The sequence below is a fragment of the Vicugna pacos genome, chromosome 21, assembly GCF_048564905.1.
Source record: "Vicugna pacos chromosome 21, VicPac4, whole genome shotgun sequence".
In the NCBI taxonomy this organism is placed as follows: domain Eukaryota; kingdom Metazoa; phylum Chordata; class Mammalia; order Artiodactyla; family Camelidae; genus Vicugna; species Vicugna pacos.
Genome location: NC_133007.1, coordinates 5510600 through 5530871, shown reverse-complemented (window position 1 = coordinate 5530871; position 20272 = coordinate 5510600). Strand labels below are relative to the sequence as shown.

The 20272-nt window shown below is 52.5% G+C and overlaps 1 protein-coding gene across 2 annotated transcripts; it reads right to left on the bottom strand.

The window, feature by feature from the left end:
- Nucleotides 1-5409: 5409 nt before the first annotated feature.
- On the bottom strand, nt 5410-11016 carry RGS16 (regulator of G protein signaling 16). Of its 2 annotated transcripts, none has more exons than XM_015245709.3 (5): nt 10862-11016; nt 9895-9990; nt 9080-9144; nt 8627-8793; nt 5410-7254 (listed from the first exon to the last, which is right to left on the bottom strand). In XM_015245709.3, exons 1-5 carry the CDS (start codon nt 10903-10905, stop codon nt 7039-7041), a joined length of 588 nt encoding a protein of 195 aa, XP_015101195.2. In that variant the 5' UTR covers nt 10906-11016; the 3' UTR covers nt 5410-7038. The 2 variants fall into 2 exon arrangements, with proteins under 2 accessions (XP_015101195.2, XP_006211845.2); XM_006211783.4 differs by having other exon boundaries at nt 9080-9141.
- Nucleotides 11017-20272: the final 9256 nt, after the last annotated feature.

Genomic DNA, 20272 nt, shown 5'->3' with positions numbered 1-20272 from the left:
CAGTAACGCCCAAGCCTCTCTCTCTGGCTCCAGCCTCTGCTGAGCTTCAGACCCACAAATCTAGAGCATGTCCCGAACAGAGACCCTCATCTCTCCCTAATCTGCTCCTCCTCCTTTTCCTCCATCTCCATGAATTGGCACCATCACCTGAATGCCTCTCCTCATCCTCATCCCAAGTCTCCTGCTTTCATCTGCAAGGGACTGACCAAGCTTATTGCAAGAAACTGATGACCTGCTTCCCAGCCTCTTATTTAGTGTTTTAACTGCTTCACTGACTCACCATTGTGTTCAGGGCAGAGTTCAAAATCCTTAACCCATCATTCATTCAATTAATATTTATTGAGCACTGACTAGGTTGCCAGGGACTCTCCTAAATGCTTGGGATACAGTGATTTGCCACATAAATGCCTCATGGGGGTCTTCCCGGAGTTTGCATTGTAGTAGGCAGAAATAGATTATAAACAATTGAGAAATGCAATATATAACATGATTTCAGATTATGATATGGTCCCTACTCCTCAGGGGCATCATCACTACTGACATTTAGTTCCCCATCACATCATACCGCTTTCTACCTCTGTGTCTCTGCACACCCTGCTTTTGCTATCTGAACTAATAAGATTGATGATGATGATGGTAACAAGCATTTATGTAGCTCTTTGGTATGCTCCAGGAACTATTTTGAGCCCTTTAAATATATTAAATTATATAATCTAATCCTTATGAGGTAGGTTCTATTTTTGACCCCATTGTACAGATGCGGAAACTGAGGCACAAAGTGATTAAGTAGTTTCCTTCCTTCTAGAGATTTGGGCTACATCACTGAACAACACAGAGAAAGATGCCTGCCCTCATCCTTGTTGGAAAAGCCAGACAATAAACAAAATAAGTAAATTATATACAATATGTTTTATAGTGAAAATCCTACAGAAAATAATAAAGTAGAATAAGGAGGGTTGAAAATACCAGGCTGGGGATTGTCAGTCAAGAGATAATATTTGCTAAATAATGAAGACTCAAATTCCGTTCTCTAGCACCTAACTACACGACATCCCTTACCCTTAGGATCATACCTCAATTATTTAAGTTGTCAATCTTTCTTTTCCTCATAAAGCAATTTGAAACATTGGACCAATTTAAGAGATTTGGTGACAGTGAATTACCCTGCGATCAGCACTTAATATTCCCTGAACACTTTTTTCTCTTTACCTAAGAACTTTAATTAAAAGTTTTTTTTCTAGTTTTATTGAGAAATAATTGACATACATCACAGTAGAAGTTTCAGTTATGATGGTTTGACTTACATATACTGTGAAATTATTACCACAATAGGATTTAGTTAACATCCATCCTCTCATACAGCTACAATAAAAAGAAAAAAGGTAGAATTTCAGGATCACATGGCCATTCTATTTTTATTTTTTTGAGGAACCTCCATACTGTTTTCTATCTTGGCTGTACCAATTTACAGTCCCACCAACAACTGTGCACAAGAGCCCCTTTTTCTCACATTGACGCCAAGAGCTTCAACATTTAAAGATAATTTCAGCCCTGTTGCTTAGAGAAATCTTAACCCTTCTACCCACAGGGCCATCTTAGCAATTATGCCAATAATTTTCAGCTCTATTAAAACTTCACATCTTTATTAAAATGCATTAATAAACAAAACTAAAAGTTATATCTCTTGGATATAATTCCAAAGGAGGGAGCCAAACTTAAAGAGCAAAATGAGGCAATTCCAGGGGAACGTTTGTCTCTCCTGACACGACATGGCCACAAGGGGGCAGCAGACGGCGAGGCACGGACCAGCGCCATCCACAGTCACCGGGAAGCAGCAGCACTGATTTGGAAACAGCGCCCGCTGGCCTGGGTTTGCGTGAGGACTGTGCGGATTCATGGCTCAGCCCTACCTGCCCTCATCTGGAATTCTGGAATGTGCTGCCCAGCAGATGAAATATGGAAACAGTCGAACTATAACTTGAAAAAATAGACTTGGAATCCTGGCTTTGAATCATGGCTCTTTCATTCTTTTCAAATAATTAGTTACTGTGTCAGTAAATAGTCATTGACTATTATTATTCATTATTATTATTATTTAAAGGACAATGATGCCTACTGTGTACAAGGAAGGCACTATGCTAAGTACTTGGAATCTGATGATAACAGCTAATATTCATAGGATATCAGCACTATGCCAAACACGTTCATTTTATTCCGTGTTCCCTAGGAGAGGTGCACGCTTATTGTCCTCATTTACAGATGAGGGGCTAAGCCTTGGAGAGGCTTAATCACTTCCCAGGATCATATGGCGAATAAGCCAGGATTCCAAGTCCCACATTCCAACAGCCCGGGCTGTGAGTCACTTGGTGTGATCTGTTCCGTCCCATCCTATCAAATGATATGGCTCCTGACCTTGAAGAGAGCAGTTCAGTGAAAGAAAAAGAGCTGTGAAGGGGTGAATGACAGTCCCGCATCATACGTGAGGCCACCAAGGTAGGCACAGGGCGTCCCGCAATCACAGAAGTGACGGGCAGAGATTCATTCTATGTGGTGGACATCTGGGAAGGCGTCAGCTGAGGAGGTGTTTTTGCTAGATTTTCAGGAGGCATTTTGAGGAGGGCGTTCTCCTCCTTAGCCCCCAACCCCTAATTCTAAAAATAGTAATAATAATAAAAGGAAGGGGGCTTTCCAAGCAGAGAGAACAGCATGTGTGTATGGGCCATCTGGGTGAATGATAAGTCAGGAGAGAGACTTGGGTTGGATCAGAGCGAGCCTCATGTGTCATCGTAAGAGCTGGACTTTCTCTCTTAGTCAAAGGTGAGTCACTGAAGGGCCTTCATGCAGACTTGGCATGCTCAGATCTGCGCTTTATGGAAAAAGACTGGCACAGCGCAGAATATGAGCTGGAGGGGGAGAGGACCGGGGAGCGAGGCCCAGTGGGAAGCGGTTTTTATAGCCCAGGTTGAAGAGAATGACAGTTTCCTCTAGAAGTCTCGGGGATTTGGGAGGAGAAGCAGCGTCTCTGTGGAGGGGGGTTAGGGGCACAGAGGGCAGTGGCTACCTGAGGGGACGGCAATGACCTTGATTTTGAACTCGCTCCATATGAAGAGCCTGTGGGACACCCAGGGGGAGAAGTCTGGCAGGAAGTTGGAAATGGTCATTGAAACTTTCCTCCTGCTGGATTTAAAATTAATCATTAAGAGCTATTTGCTGAACATTATATGCTGGACTTTGGGTGTAGAAAATTGGAGAGGGTCGTGCCTGATCCCAGGAGTTTGCGTCTGGGAAGGGGAGGCAGAAAGTAGGCATCTTCTCTGACCCTGGAGAGCAGCAGCCGTCATGGTGCGTGAAGCAGAGGCTTCTGCAATCAGACCCGCAGGCTCAGGGAAGGTGTCTCAGAAAGACCCTGGAGCTGGCTTTTGAAACATGCATCCCTCGGCTGATTAGGGAGGTGGTGGGTAGCAGTGATGAGAGGAGGGGACACAGCAGAGAGGCGATCCAGAATGCAAAAGCAAGAAGGCTTGAACAGAGGTGAATCTGTGAACCATGAGAGAGTTGTTTGCAGCGGGCAGGTGAGGGAGTAGGGAGCAGAGGCCTGGAGGCATGAACAGCCCACTCGAGGAGCACTTTGCTTGCTAAGTCAAGGCTGGAAGTGCTCTAGGGGGAGGGGCCAGTGAGTTTAAAGGTATTGGAGACCTTTTGCTGGTTGTGTGATTTTCAGGAAGTCGCTTAACCTCTCTGAGAACCAATACAGAACCCGTGCTGTATTGGTTTGTGCCTGACACCTGGGCGATGTCAAGGTCAGCAAAGAGCCGTTCTTCTTTATCTCTAATGTGTGCTACCACCTTCAGGCCACACCGCGGCTCCGAGACCACCCTGAATGTGAGAGGAAGGGCTAGCGGGAGGGGAACAGGCCTTGAGGGTGGTCTTGCTGGACTGAGGAGCCTGCCAGCCCCCCCGCCCAGTCACCGGATGTCCGTCATCCCCGTTCGTTTCTCCATCACTCGCCAATCACACCCATATTTTCCCACCGGCACCTGTTCTGCTTCGGAAAATACCCTTGTCCAGACTTATCCCGAATCCCTACCCACCATTAAACAAGGCTGCCGCGGCTGATGGGACAGCTGCTGCTTTTGGTTTTCTGTCAGGCACACAGGATGCACTCAATGCACTAAATGCATATGTTAAAAGAGGCAAAAAATGGAAGGAAAGTAACGAGAAGACACGCTTGCCACCGCCCCACCTCCCTGGGTACCACCTTTCTTCCTCCTTCATCCATCGTATCTCTCGACCATCCTTCACAGACTAGACTCCCCCGCGGTGTAACTGGGTTTGATCCCATCTCCGCCACTCTCTCAAGCCAGCCGCCCTGGGCGTGTTCCTCCCCCTGGAGCTTTAATTTCCTCATCTGGGTCAGAGGGCAATCATACCGACCTTACAGAGCTGCCAGAAGGACTCGAGGAGACCAGAAGCCCGCCTTGGTGCTAGTCCCCATCTTCCTTCCCAGGCCTTTCAACTCCAAGTCCCTTCTGGCCTCGCCCACAGAATCGCCCCTGAGATCTGGGCTAAGAGTGAGACTTCCTGAGGTTTTCTGCTCCCTGTCCCTGAAGTCTGGTCACTGTACTCAGACTAACAACAAGAGAAAAATAAAAGTCAACGTAAGGTCTAGATCTGTATACAAACTGATAATTCAGCATAGAGAAGAATTTTTAAATAGAGGCAATCAGAAAAAAAGAACAGATTCGTAGGATAAGACAGGAGAATACGTAGGTGATGGGCCACGAACAGCAGATTTGATCCTTGCAAGTCCCCCCCCAGGTTCTCTCAAGCCCAGGGCGAACCCCCATAGCCTCTGCCCGGGGGCGGAGCAGTCTCACGTGCAAAGCGGCTTCCCGTGGCTCAGCTCAGAGATGTCCACGACATTATAAATAATACTAATTCTTTGAATTTATATGACATCATGAAGGAATACTACTGCAAACTGAAAATGGGCGAAGGTGAAAATGGCACAGAAGTCCCCCCCCCACTCCCCGCCAACTGATAATGTGTGGCTACTTGGCTGGGGGAACTGCCCTTTGCTCCATTCCAGGCAGACCTGGGAGTGGTTCCTGCTGGGTGGAGAGAGGATGTGGATTCTGAAAAGACAGCTGAGCCAGGTCCAATCAACACAACACCACAGCTTGACCCAAGTTGGGCTGTCACCAGCTGCAGGAAGTTACGCGTCATGGTGGCCACCATTAGAACCAGTTACCAGGTGAACACGGGTCTTGACTTCTGTCTCAGTCGATAGCTCGAAAGCACACCCATCCGTCCCATCGTATTTCCGGAAGCCACAGCTTCCACAAGACTCCCCACGGCATTTCCCTTCCCCTTTTTTCCCCCGACTGCAAGGCCCTTGGAGACAAGATCTCATATTTAGGTTTTACTTTTATTCCACAATAAAATAACATGCTGAGACAGGAAAAAGGGGAGACTGAGTACATCGTTTATATCCAGGAAACCAGCTCCAGTTGTCAACAATAAATAAATATTTAAACAGTGGGGAGTTCCTGACAGGTGCCGAGAGGTTCCCAGCAAGTTCAGAGGTAGAGTCTGGTGGAGAGGGAGACAGACAGGCTGCCAGGTACTGTTGAGAGTCTCCAGTCGAGGCAAACTCAAGTTTCAAACAATAAATAACAGCAAAACACAAGGACAGAAACAACAAGAAAACATGTGCGGTGACCACTGTCAGACCTGAAAAACACTTCGCTCCCGGAGGAGCTCATAGTGCAGAGAGAGCAGTGCTGATTTTCCTGGGGCCGAAGAGGGGCTGCCCGGTTCATTCACCTCCCCGGCCCAGGCCCGTGCACAAGTCCCAGCATGGAATGCGTGTTCCGTGATGCCTTGAGGTGACAAGCAGGTTCTGATTTCCCCCAGGCCTGCTCTTCCCACATCCTCTCTCCCCAGCTTCTATGGGCTGTCCGAGGGCCCTCAAGGCCCCTGCCCCGTTCCTCCCAGCACCCCCATAAGTGCACCTCACATCCACAGGAAAGAAACACAAGGCTCCCCTTCCATCCTGGGGAATCTCTTTTTTCCCTGTTCTCATACCCAACGGAAAAAAAAAAAAAAGATACATGTTGGCTTGATTTAAATGGGATTTTCTGGAACTGTCAAGAGATTTGTTTCTTAGGACCCCTTTCTCCCTGGCTCTGTGCTGCCCGGATAAGAGCGGGACTAGCCGCTCACCAAGAGGCCCAGGCCTTTCTCCTGATGGGCCCCATGTCCAAGCGCAGCTTGAGCGAAGAGAGGGCACATCCCAGCAAGAGGCCCTCAGCGGGCCCTGCTGCACACACAGGGTCGGGGCCACGGGCAAGAGGGCACCAAGAGCACCAAGATTCATTTCACAAGAGCCAGGCGGCCTCTTTTCAGGGTTCTCTGCTGATTTGGAAAGGGGCTTGAGGGCCAGTTTTTGAGCTAAAAACCCCATTTGGGGCAAGCATCGCATTGGTTCTCTGGCCCTGACAAGACTGCAAGGCTGAGCGCGGGAGGGTTAAGTGCAGGCTAGGGGCCCCCAGGGCAGCCCAGAGGCAGGCGAGGAGGACCAGTCAGGAAGGCTCCACCTCCACGGCTCCCTCTGGACCAGGACGGTCTGGGAATCAGAGAAACAGGATGTGACCAGAGTCAGCTGTTCAACAGGCGAAACGGCTGACCTGGTCGTCTTTCCCGCTCTCGTTTTCGAGTTTCCCTTTATCCACACGTCTCCCAAAGCGCCCTGGAAGATTCCTTGCCCCGCTGAGAACGGCCAGAGCCGGTGGTGATCCTTGTGCCACCGTTCTTTCCCCCAAGAGCCCCATGCAACCCTCCTCTTCAGCCCTCGTCCACAGGTCCTAGAAGTAGGGGGACCCTCTCGTGCATGGAATTCAGTCCCGTAGTATCTGGAGGAGAGGATGTCGCCAGATGTCCCTTCACTGTCCTCTCTGGCTTTGCAGAACCTGCCTCCCTCTCGGGGCTGGGTGACTCAACCTCTCTGCTCGGCTGGCTTCCTCGTGGCCCTGAGGCTCAGGTGTGCGAGGGCTCGGCTGGGCTGCACGGAGAGGAGGTGGCGGCCGAGGCTTGGGCAGCCAGGTCCCTGTAAGCGGGTGACTTCAGGAAGCGGGGATACGAGTCTTTCTCCATCAGGGCGCGTGCCTTCCCCTGAGCCACATCGAAGCACGCGGCTGTGGCGGCCTGAAGGTTCGTCCTGGTTAGCTCCCTGGTCTCATGGTCTATGTTCACCTGTGGGATGGAGACAAGCGCGGGGGTGAGCGGGGTTGGGGGAGGCCGGTGAGGCCAGGGGGCCAGCAGCCCTAGAAGGACTGGCTGAGGGGGAAGTGGAAGGAGTTGAACCAATTCCCTGGAGTCTCCCGAGTCGACCATCCACTGGCCTTTCAACTCTGGGCCTGTGGCCACCTCCGATCCTGTGCCTGCCTCCAGTCTCTCTGAGCGACTGAGGCTATGTTAGGAATGCATACAAATCCAGCCTCTTTTCACCCCTTCCTCTGTAACAACCCCGTTCAGGTCGCCATCACCCCTCTCCCAGATTAGTGCCAGCGCCTGCTAACGGGTCCCTCCCTTCTCCCCTTAGCCCCTCGGGGTCAGTTCTCTGCCCAGGAGCAGGGTGAGCCTTTTAAAACCCAAGCCAGTTGGCCAGCAGCTCTGTTGTCTCCTCACATCGCTGAGAGGAAAAGCCAAAGTGTGTGTGGAGCCCGCAGGACTACCTGGGCCACAGCTGGCCATCTGCCACCCGTGTGGCGTCACCTCCCGCTCGCTCCCCACTCCACACGGGCCCACATGCTGGTCTGTGACCACAGCAGGTGCCCTCTGGTCTTTGCACTTTCTGTTTCCTGTGTTAGAATGTTCTTTCCTCCCTTAACTTTTTCATGTCTCTGTTTGTTATGTCACCTCGTGGGACAGCCCACCCCTCGCTTCCTGGTATGAAACGGAACAACCTCACCTCCTCCCACCCTGTCTCCTGATACGTCCTCTCACATCCGGCTTTGTTTCATCGCAGCCCCTACCGCTCCCCAGCAATGTTTAGTTACTTGGTTATTGGCATCTTCTCCCACCGGGGTAGACACTGTTTGTTCCCTGCCATATCCTCACTGACAACAGTGCCTTGCATGTAACTGGTACTCAATAAATCTTTATAGAATAAACAAAAGAGCTCGGAAAATCAAAAAAAGATCCAAAAGCTAGGCTTTACTACTCTCTCTCTCCACAAGGTGGCTCCGTGTCCTTTATTCGAGGCAGCGGAGGTTTGCGGGAAGGTGGACCCCAGGCAGGTCAGCCAGGGGAGAATCAGGTTATCCCAGGTCCCTGCGACGACCTGTCTCCCCAGTTGTGTAAGTGTTTTGAGCCTCTAAAAAGACCTTAGTTTACAAAAGTGGGTGTGGGCAGAAGGCAAAACCCCTGCCAACTTCTCTGGGTCCATCAGTGAGTCTGAGGGTAGCAGCACCCAGAGCACCCAGGGGTGGCTTTTTCAGTCTCCAGTGCCAGATGAGGACACTCTGCTTCAACACTCAGCCCCTCCCCCGCTGCGCCCACCACCCCCAGTTCTCAGTGGGGAAGGAGCAGGCAAGGTCTGGCGGATCCCCAAAAGAGCCCTGACCTCTTTGGGGGCTTCACAGCGTATGAACTCCTCAAAGATCCTGTGCGCCCGGGACGCCAGCTTGGTGGCCGACCGGAGCTTCTTGAACTCCTCACAGGCCAGCCAGAACTCCAGGTTCTCCTCGCTGAACTCTGTCTTCAGGAAGGTATGGAAGGCGGCCACTCCATCTGCGGTGGCAGGGAGAGAGGACGAGACAGGTCAGACAGCGGGGACAGCCAGCCCGGAATAAAAGAAGACAGCAATTGTAGTTAATGGCTCTATTTTTAGGGTGTAATTTTCTCGAACAAGGACCTGCCTTTGTGTTCTGAATAGAGGCTGGCACACCAGAGGAATCATTATTATTATTACTACTACTATTATTTTGCCCATGCTTTCAGCATCCCTCAGGCGGGCCCCACCGCACGTGAGTACCCACGTGCCATCCACAGACAGACACAACAGGGTCCCACTCACTTCTACTGCTCAGCAGTAAGTCAAATGACTCTCTCCATGCCAGCACGTCTTCTGGGAAGTTTCTGCTAAAAAAAAAAAAAAAGGCTTTTAAATTTTAAAAACATCAACAAATGAGTGCATAAGCACAAGTCCTAGCCATAACGCTGACGACAGTTATGTAACTCACACAAGCTTGCTTGGTGGTTATTGGAGCTGATTCGTCAAACTCCTGGTTGGGGTTAAAGGAAATAGTTGTGTTTTCCAGAGGACAGTTCACTAACCAGAAACCAAAGCAGGGACCTTTCGGCCCTCAGTACATATCTCAGATCGTCTTGACGGTCCAAAATTCTTTCTATTCCCCTGAGTCTCAGAGCTTGATTTGCACACTTCCTCCAGGAAATCAGAGATTCGGTCTATCCAGAGCTGCAGAGCCTAGCACAGCACTGGGCACAGTTGATGATGGCTATAAAAGGGCTTCTAGGTGAAGTGCGTGCTAATGGAAGTAGAGTCATTGATTTAAGACCCTCCAGAGGTCTTGGACCCTGCCCTCGCCCTGGCTGCGTGTGCAGTGACATCTCCAGGTGGCAGAGTCTGGTCACTAGACATTCAGGCCCTGGGTCCACTCCTTTGTTGGTGGACTGAGAAGCCTGGAGCCACTCACCCAGTCAGGCAGCTACAGCAGGCCCAGCAAGAACCTCCATGACAGTCTCTATGAACGGGGCACCAAGGTTCACCTGGCGCGTCCTAATTTCTGCTTGTAGTTTCCTTCTCGGGCCTCTTTTCCTAAATCTGGCTCCCTCCTCTCTAAGAGCCTTCGGCTGGTTGGCAGGACTTACCCCTCTTTGCTGTGTTTACTGCCAACACTCCCGGTATCGGAGCCCAGCTCCGACTTGTGAAGAAAGATCCCCAGCCGGGTCTTGAACTCTTTGGCTCTGGAAGACAAAGCATGAGCATGTTTGCATTCTCCATTTGCTCAGGCAGGACAGATTGATTTACGGGGTCCCAGAAGGGCTCAGACTGGCACCACCCAAATTCCAGCCTTGAGGGTTCCTGGGTTCCTTGGGCTGTTCCCTGGGCCCAAACATTGCTTCTCTCATCAGTATCATGAACTCAGAGACAGTGAAAGTCGCGTGTGAGCTGCGTCTTGCTGGGTCTTACAGTTTCTGGGCCTACAGTACAACGTACGTGGGCTACTCCCACTTTAGTCACCCAGATCTTTGTGCCTGTTCATTAGCAGAAGGTAGGCCAGCACTTTCTAGGCTTGTCACAAATATTTCTGGAATTGTGTGGAAGCTGATTTCCGCCTTTGTCTTTACGTTTTTCTTCCCAGCCACTAGCTGGGCTTTTGAGCAGCTCCCTGGGATGTGGGCACATCCCGCACTGGGGGGCCTGAAAAACACATCTCTGCCTTCCCAGGGCCAGAGGAGGCCATGCCCCTATATCTGTGTTTTAGAATAAAACTAAGCGCTTAAGAAACCAGGGAAGACTCAGTTCTGCCTGGTGATGCCAACGTGATCTAGGTCTTCAGCAGGTCACCTGAGTACAATAGCCACTTGTCAGAGGATGGGGAATGACAGTAAGCAGTGGTCCCCCTGCTCCACCTTCTCCCTTCTCGCGGCTCATCCTTCTCTAAGACTCTAAGGGAGGCATCTGAGAACGTGGAACCAAGTTGACCCCTGCCTCTCAAATCACTAGTTTCCCATTCTCCCGCCCACCCCGGTCCCCAAGCCTGCCGCTCCTCTCCCTAAGGGTGGTGGGACTTGGACTTCTTCCTCCAGGCAGCTGGGGACAGGCTCCTCTTACCTCTCCAGGCAGGTGGTGGGGAAGGCGGCCAGGGTCCGGCACATGGCTGCGGGCGCAGGGCAGCACGTCGTGGAGAGGATGGCAGCGGGCTCCAGCGGGCACTGCAGGGCGCGAGGAGGCAGAGCTGCGGCGGTAGCCGGTGCCTGTTCACGCGAATTGGGTTTATCAAGCAGCACGCGAAGAGCCAGCGGCTTTTAATGCGTTGGAGGGGCGGGGCGGGGCTGAACGCTGCCGACCAATCGGAGAGCGGTACTGCGCGCGGGCGAAGGGGGAGGCGGGGCCCAGGAGCTCAACGGGGCGGGGCGACCCGCCCAGGAGGCACCGCCCCTACCCTCGTGCAACCTTCTCCCCGCGGGGGTGCGCACGGGGCTGCCCCCTCCTCCGGGCGGACGGCGGCGTGGGGAGCGGGAAGCGGCAGAGAAGCCACACGGAGACGAGACGTGCACACCCAGTTTATTAAGAAAACACCTGTCGGCCCGGAGTAAAAGCAGGAAGCCAACTCAGCGGGGCCGGGGGGATTTGAGTGGGGGTTGGTGGGTCGGGGCGGTACTCGCTGTGTCGATCACCGCCTAAGCCTGAGCCTGAGCCAGAGCCAGGAGCTCCCGAGCACAGGGTACAAACAAGCCGGCCAAGACAGCATCATGGTTATACTGGTAACTTCCTTTTACTGCGCTCCCACCCAGATGGCCACGGGTCTAAGGAAGCCCTTTATCGTCCTCACCTGCGTTTTATAGACGAAGACACTGAGTCAGACAGTTAAAGAGACTTGCCCGAGATCAGAGTTAGAAATAACAGACAAATGGCGGGGAGGGGAGATGGCTTTACAGAGCATCTACTATGTACTACAGAATCTGTTCCTAAGATGTACCATGTACATCTACCACTAAGACTTGGGTTTAATAATTTGCTCAAAGCCACACAGTAAGTGTTTTGCCAGAATTTAGATATGAAATTTACCATGCGTTTTGCACGGCCCCTCCCCAAATTAGAATCTTAACACCTCTATAACCGGTGGATGATCCTGCCTTTAAGCAGTTGCTAGTTAAGTGTCCTCAGCTGTGAGATAAAGGTAATACATGCCCTGCCTCTCCCTCTCACTTTCCCGTAAAGGCATCACAGCCTCCCCATTGCCCCTCCCTTCTCTTTGGGATTGGAATTAAGAGGCTGCACATGAGGTTAAAAGTGCGCCCGCGATCTAGAGAAATTTCTCTGTTTCACATCTCAGCTCCACCGTTTACAGGTATCCAAGATGATCTTGGACAAGCTTCTCAACCTTTCCATGCCTCCATTTCCGCATCTCTAGGATGGAAACATGATACAATTAATTCATAAAGTTAGAAGCATAAGGTTGTTATGAGGACTAAGTAAATTTAATTCTCAAGAGTTCCCCAGGAAACCGGAAACTCAGTTCCTCCGAGGCAGAGACTTGCTGGGGAGCGTTCTCGGAACGAAGAGGGTGGGAGGGAAGAGGGCTGGGCAGAGGGAGGAAACAAATGCCATAACTGGTCCCAGGGAATGCCCTGGAGCAACACGGCCTTCTGAGCCGTCCCCCCTGTGAAGCAAAGGGGCGGGCCTTTGTGCACCACATCAGCCACTCACTGGACAGCCTAATCTTTTTTTTTTTACATTTTTTATTGAGTTATAGTCATTTTATAATGTTGTGTCAAATTCCAGTGTAGAGAGCACAATTTTTCAATTATACGTGAACATACATATATTCATTATTACTTTTTTTCCTCTGTCAGCTACCACAAGATCTTGTATATATTTCCCTGTGCTATACCGTATAATCTTGTCTATTTATTCTGCATATGCCTGTCAGTATCTACAAATTTTGAAACCCCAGTCTGTCCCTTCCCACCCTCCGCCCCCTTGGCAACCACAAGTTTGTATTCTATGTCTATGAGTCTGTTTCTGTTTTGTATGTATTTTTGGGGGGGGTTCCACATATGAGCGATCTCATATGGTATTTTTCTTTCTCTTTCTGGCTTATTTCACTTAGAATGACATTCTCCAGGAACATCCATGTTGCTGCAAATGGCGTTACGTTGTCGGTTTTTATGTCTGAATAGTATTCCATTGTATAAATATATACCACCTCTTCTTTATCCAGTCATCTGTCGGTGGACATTTAGGCTGTTTCCATGTCTTGGCTATTGTAAATAGTGCTGCTATGAACAGTGGGGGTGCAAGTGTCTTTCTGAAGTAGAGTTCCTTCTGGATATATGCCCAGAAGCAGGATTACTGGGTCATATGGTAAGTCTAATCTTAAACAAGGCAGTTCCCCCTGAGAGAGACCGTTGTGAGCCTCCAGCAGACAGCACCCTGAGGATGAGGACCTGGCCCCAAATGAACTGGGAAACACACCACAGCCCCGGCAGCCTCACCTGTAAGGTGCTTAGGATAGGGCTCAGCATGTAACCAGCCCTCAGTCGACGTTAGCTCTCGGGTTTACTGAGTAGGGGTACAGGGGTTGCTACTCGATGAGGAAAAGTAGCAAGTTTTGTGTGACTCTTGGAGTTTAAGTGTTTATTTCTCGAGGGGCATTTAAGAGTTGCTGTTCCTTAGCAAGGCCTGGAAATAGAGGGTCAGAAAAGAGGAAACGAGGAGAAGAAGTTCCACCTGAGAGAACCTGAGTGAAAAGGCCCAGAAAAGCTGGTCAGGGAAAGAGAGGGAAACCAAGAGGGAAAGGGGAGGGAGGGCTGTGAGACAGTCACTGCTGGAGCCGAGAGGTCCAAATCGGAACAGTGGACGGGGTCTGTGTCAAAGCAGATTCCCTTGTTTCGCCAGGGCCTGCAGAAGATGAGCCAGTTAGTCAAAACCGAATGCACACGCTGAAAAGCCTGAGCTGTGGTCCCCGCAGCATCCCCGGGGCTAGTGGGCTGGGAGTGGAGCACAGGGGCAGGTGTGGCAGCAGCACACACACTGGCTGCGCCGTCTTAGATGCTGGCTTCCCCCCTGCATCCCCATCTCGCCCTGTCTTTTCTTCCTCCTGTTCTTGGCTCCCGTTCTTCCTTCCTCACAAGTCCAGGGCTGGATTGATGTGGGGCAAGGAGATGGACAAGGGCGGGGGGCGGGCGGTAGGGAGCAACCAGGCAATGGAAGGATGCCTTTCCGAGCGCTTGCTTCTCAGCACAGCCCTTTGTCCGCGCGGTGACGCAGCCCACCCGGCCCAGCGGCCGGCCTTTCTGCTGGAGGGGTTTGTCGGCTGAGATGAGAGTTGTTGTTTCACCTGGTGCCGCTCGTGTCCGGCGCACGCTTTCGTTATGCGGCTGCCAAATGGGGATGTGCGTGGTGTCTGGGACAGCTTTTCTTTAAGCGATAAAAGCGAGTTTAAGGATAGATTGAGCCCCCCCCCCCCGTCTTACCCTCAGTAGCACCATGTTGGAATCAGCCTGGATGTGGCCACGTGACGACAATAATAGTGACTGAGCAGAAAACCTCCTCAAGCCTTCCTGTCCTTCCTGCATCCCCGTGAATAGGGCCAGGGGAGCTTTTTCATTTCCATTCTGCAGACAACGGAACAGCCTGCCTAAGGCGCCCATGGTTAAGTGCACTGGAGCTGAAAACAGCTGAACCCGGGCCCGGGCTCCACATTCCTGAGCTAGTACTTTTTCACTCGACAAAGAAAGACAAAGGGACTGATGCTCGGTGCACAGACGGGCAAATCCGAGAGCACAAATCTCCCACCACAGGATGAAGCGCCCTCTCCGAGTTCAACCTGCCTCCCGGTTGCCATGGTTACCTCTTCAGTTTCCAGGCAGAAACTTTTTGAAGTTCACGGTTTATCCCAAATTTCTCTTCCCAGCAGGTAGGTCGGTTCGTGTCTGCAATTTACGTAACGACTCGACAGTTACTGTCAATCCAGCAAGTTGAGCTTGCCTGCAGATCGCACTGGCTCTGACGGAGCCTGACCTCGTTTCTGCCCAGCGCTCCCAGGGCAGCTGCACTGCCTTTAATGGAGGAGGGTGTGGAGCCGCGGCTCTGCTGCCTGGGTCATCCGGGGTCAGCATCCCACAATGTCCCAGCCACACTGCCTCCCACCTCCTTCAGCCCCTCTGACCCCCGACACCCCTCTTTCCACCGAGCCTTAAGTCGAGACGGGACCTTTGCTAAAAATGGTTAAAGAAAATGAAAACACTTTATCGACTTCTGATTTGGGACAGACGATCTGCACGTGGTCTGGATCTTCCCAACTCAATCATCAATCTTCCAGTAAATAGTCAGGAAGAATTTACTATGTTCCCAAGTTGGTAGGAGAAACCACAGCTTTTAAAGTCTCTTCCCTGACTTTAATGGCCTTGTATTTCTTCCTACCTGAGGAAACAGAACTACCACAGCAGGGAGGGAGAGGTGACAGGAAATTATTGCCTCGTGTGACGAGTGTCCAGGAGAGGAAGTGATCAGAAAGGATCGGCAGTGTTAAAAAGGTGGGGGCGGGGGCCTGTGAGGGGGGTTTGAGTGCTGTGGAAGGTCAGAACAGGCGGGGGAGGTAGGGGAAGCATGCTTCGAGTGGGACAAAGGGCTAGGGAAATCCAGTTGCAGTTGCGCGGACAGCAAAGGTGCAGAAAGATTTAGGAATTCCCTTCATACAGGCGGAGGCTTTTAGGCTGGCAGGATGCACATCTGGGTGCCACTTCTAGGTTAGAAGCATAAAAACAGCAGAGGCAGCACATTCCTGAGCTGTCTGAACTAAGAAGTGAGTGATCATGTCCAGCAGACGTGAAACAGACCATCTCTGGGGGCCAGTTCCCCGCTGGGTCAGGACAAGAATGCTGGGCTCCCTCCCCTTCAGGGCAGGGCGAGTTGACAGAGCTCAGCCTGGGTGCAGGAGATGACGGTTTTTCCCTGATTATCCTTTAGGGCACCGGGTGCAGCTCACTTTGATGGCTGCACAATTCATCTCCGATTTCTCCTCTTCCCTCCCTCCCTCCTCTCTGGGCGGAGTTTGGAGGAGATGGGAGACCTGCTTCTCTCTACCCAGCTAGACGGATTGACCCCTAGCCTCCAAGGCGGGACTGTCTCAGCCACCTGGTGAGGAGACTGACACTCTTCGGCGGTACCCATGGCTAGTAGGATCATGTCTAGACTCCTCTGTGGGGCATACAAAGCTCTCACCCCCGATCTCATGTCCTTCATCTCGCACCTTGACACCCAGCCAAATTCAGCAGTTGGCGGGTGACCCCCGCACCATGCTGCCCGCACCTACAAGCCCTGAGCATCAGGTTCCACTCATTTTAAGAGCTTTTTTCAATGAACTAACTGGTGTGTGTTGAGATAGGGTTTATTAATAGTAAGCACACAGACACTCAGTGTACAGTTCAGTGGGTTTAGACAACCGTAGACGCCGTGTAACCACGGGCTGCTCCATGCCCGCTTGCTGTGTGGCGTTTTACCCGAGATTCACGCTACAGGATAAATCCATCACCCCAGAAGCGTTCGGGCTCCTTCCAGCCCACCTCCCACCCCACCTCCCCCATCAGAGGCGACCACTGGCCTGAGTCCTAGAACTCCTGTTGTCTCTTGAGTCCGTTTTTCACTTATTTTTGAGGCCGAGCTCAAGTGCTTTCTCATCCCTGGAACGTGCCCCTCCCTCTGCCGCCCGGACCGCACAGAACTGATCTCCAGTGTGTTTGCTCTGTTTGCTCCTGGAGGGCAGGGGCCGGGGCCTTGGTCACTGTTTGCCTTCAGCCCAACCCGAGCGCCATCCCCGCTGGGTGTGTGCTCTATAAATGCTGGCCGGCCGGCCTCTGTTTCAATCCAGGTAGTAACAGCTAATGTTTATGCAACACTTGCTGTGCGCCAGGCTCGTTCCTGTGTGCTTTCTTTCTCTTGAATAATCACCTCTTACAATGACCCCAGAAAATGGGGGACGATCTTGTCCTCGTTTTACGTTTGAGTAAACTGTGGCAGACACTGGTTAGGTAACCTGCCTGCGATCACGCAGCTGGTGAGCGGTCAAGCTGGGTTTTGATCTCAGCCCAACCCCAGAGCTTGGGTTCCAAACATGCACCATGCAGCTGGCTGTGTGGCGTTTTCTGGAACTCAGAATTTGCTCAGGGAGTCTGAGAAGGGTGTTACCCTCATCCTCTGTCTTCTGTGTTTCTCTTTCCTGTATCCCCTCCTCCTTCTTCGCTCACCCCATTCTTCCCTCGCCATCATACTTCCCACTTCCCGTCTTTGCCCTCAGCTGTGTCACCGCTGGCTCTGGACTTTTCTGCTTCGTCAGTCCCTTGTGTGTGCAGTTCCCACGCGTGGCCGAGCCCCCTTCTCTGCTGAAGTCCCTCGGTCAACGTCTGGGCTTTTAGCATCTTTTCAGGAGAACTCAGGTCAGCGGCTCTGCCCCGCCTCCCTGCCCTCTGTGCTTCCGGGGGCAGCTTTCCAGGCAGGCAGAGCTCCAGTTCCCAACGCCTTTGGAATGTGTTGGGCCCTGGGGACCTTTGCTCCTCTTTATCCTCTCGGTGGATGGAGCCTCTGGTAGGTACACTTTCTTGGTGGGCCCTTCACAGGCCCTGGGCGTGGGGTTTTGCGGTCTGCTGCCTGCAGGTGGGCATGCCTGCCTGGCTGTGGTGGCCTGCTTCACCCCACACCCCAAACGGATGGCCTGTCCGCCTCAGGATCCTGAATTCTCCCGGTGCCCAGGGACCCCCTGCAGCGGGACGTCCCAGGCCCCTCCCTGGGGTGCCCCGTGCCACCAGCTTTCACCTGCCCGTGCTCACATGCTGACATGTTCCCCAAAGTACCAGCTAAATTGATGGCAATAATGAATTAGCCCCGCCTCCCCCTAATACTGCCAGTTCTCAAATAGGAGGGTTACCTTCATCTTTCTCACCCTCCCTCCCCACCCTCTTCTTCACTTGGGTCATTTTCCTGAGTTCATCACACCTCCACTCACTAAGACTTAGAAGCAAAGTTTATCAAAATCTGGATTTTTGTCATGTAATAATTTTCCAAGACCCTGAGAAGCCACATAGAATGAAAGGTTGTGGGTGGGAGGGAGTGAGGCCTGGGATTTGCAAATGGCTGCAAGGTGCAGTTTACATTTCCAATTGCCTGCTCTTTTCTGCACTGAGGAGGGGCACTCCTGTATTCCAGAACTGGAAAGTGAGGCAGGGGCTGCCTGCGGGCGTGTGCCGCCCTCCCGCAGGAAGCAAGCACGAGGTGGGGGCCGGGGGGAGTCAGAGATGCTGCCCCCTGGTTGGGGAGGGGAGGGGGGCTTCTGACCAGCTCGCTTCCTCTGCCCTATTCCCCAGCCAGTGCCACCACCAGCGCTGATAGGGAGAGTTCTGGAAGGACCCCTGCTCTGCAAACAGCTTGTGTGTCAAGGGGAACAGGGATACAAGTGGAGAAGAAACACTGTTTCACTTACACATCGTGTGTGTGTGTGTGTGTGTGTGTGTGTGTGTGTGTGTGTTTGGGGCAGGGGACTGAAAGACCCTCACAGATGGAGTATGAGTGGCAGTGTAAGTCCCACTCCATCCACCCTCATTTCTTGGGAAAGCTCAGCACACCAGACCATCCCTGCTTCTCAGGCACTTCATGTGTTCTCCTCAGTTGGAAAGCTGCCTGTGAGATGTGGGCGCTCATTGGGCAGGGCTGCAGTGGCCTCGGGGTAGCCTGGAACCTCGAACTGGTGCTGTGCACAGTGTCCAGCATAGTGTAGGTAGTCATGAAATACTGGACGAGGAAAGAAGGAATGCATCCCACTGGACATGGTGAATGTCTCTGGGGAGCCATTGTCAACCCAGCTTTCCCAGGCCCCTTGGGACTGCAGACATTCTTGGCTGAACTTTAACCATGTGACGTTCTGGAAACAGGTCACAGACGGGCTGGCTTATGCGATGAAAGTCACTATTATGCACCTCCCAAATGTGGCCCCCACTGGGGCTTGCAGAGTCCCCCAGGGAAGGCAAACTGGCGCAAAATCAGGGGAGGTCTGGCAGACATCAGTGGTCCAGCTCCAGCTGGAAAAAGGGCACCAAACACATATGGCACTGTGCCACCTCGTCCCATCTCTCTGGCACCCCTCAACCCCCACTCCTTGGTATTCCAGAGGGGCCGATGGTAGGGAGAAGCTGGGGCCACACCCGAGCTCTGTGTTTGGTAGTAAGAAGAGATTTTGGCGGGTTGCAGTGGGCTAACACCTGGCCCTGCTCTGGACCTTGTCTTGGAGGAAGGGACATGCCATTTGCAGGGCCCGCCTTGACCAAATACCGAGCCCAGAGCCTTCCAGACGGGGAACCTGACAGCCGTGGGTAAGTAATCTACTCGCGGTTGACGCACTCGGTAAACAGAGGTGCCAGGATTGGAACTCAGTTCTGTCGATGAGATCCAAAGGCAGGGCTGCTCAATGCCCTGTCCTCTGGTCTCTGAGCCGCATTCCCTGTGGCCCCCTGGCTGTTTCTCCACTGCCCTAGTTAGGGAGTGTTCAGTGCTTACACAGGCCACAGAGGATACACAGGAGGGGGAGCGGCAAGCCGCCGGCTCGTGAACGTCTCCCACGTGCAGAGATGTTGGGTCAGAGCTACAGGAGGGGCTTGCTGTCTCCTGGGAGTTAGCCACCTGCCCTCACTGCTGCCCTCTCCCCTCCTCTGAGTCACTGTCTATGAACCCCCATTTCAATAGGGAGAAGCGGTGGGGGTGGGGGGGACCGGGGAGGGCTGTTGCAGGGACACAGAGGATAAGCAATTTCGTAGGAAAATGGGAGGCTTGACGAAGCCTCAGCTCTAGCTGTCAGCACCATAGCAAGCTGCGAGGAAACGTGCCTCTTACAGTGTGTCCACGGCACCCGAGCAGAGGCAGGAACGTGGCAGCGTGTGTGAGGGGCTGGCAGAGTTGGAGGGGAGGGAAGGGGGCGAGGGAGCCATGGGAACAGGTGGTGCTTTCACAGGCTCCCAGGCCATCAGCCCCTGACATCGCAGATGTCCTAGAAACAGGCCCAGGTGGACAGAGGGAAGAGCACCGGGGGGGGGGGGGGGCTGCGCGATGTTTGGCAGAGAAAGAAATGAGCTCTGCCTAATGGTGTGGGAGACATGCGCCCAGCTGTGTGACCGAGCCCCAGCGAGCCACTCCCCGTTCACCAGCCGTCCGGCTGTGCTGCCCCAGTGTGGCCACAGCAGACCCTGCTGGACCCCAAGCCCCGGCAGCAGTAATGGCGGTGACAATTGCTAATGTGGAGCGAGCGCTTTCTGTGCTCCACGTGTATGGTTCCTCCCTCTCATTTCATCCTCACACCAGTCTCTGCAGAAGGTACACTTAACAGTTGTTGTTTTTGCAGTGGGGAAACTGAGACATGGAGCACCTAACTGAGGAAGGGACAAGGGAGCAGAGCCAGCCGATTGTCTGGCTCCAGCGTCCACGCAGTGCACCACTCGCTGTGTAGACAGCCCCCTCCAGAGTTGCAGAAAACTC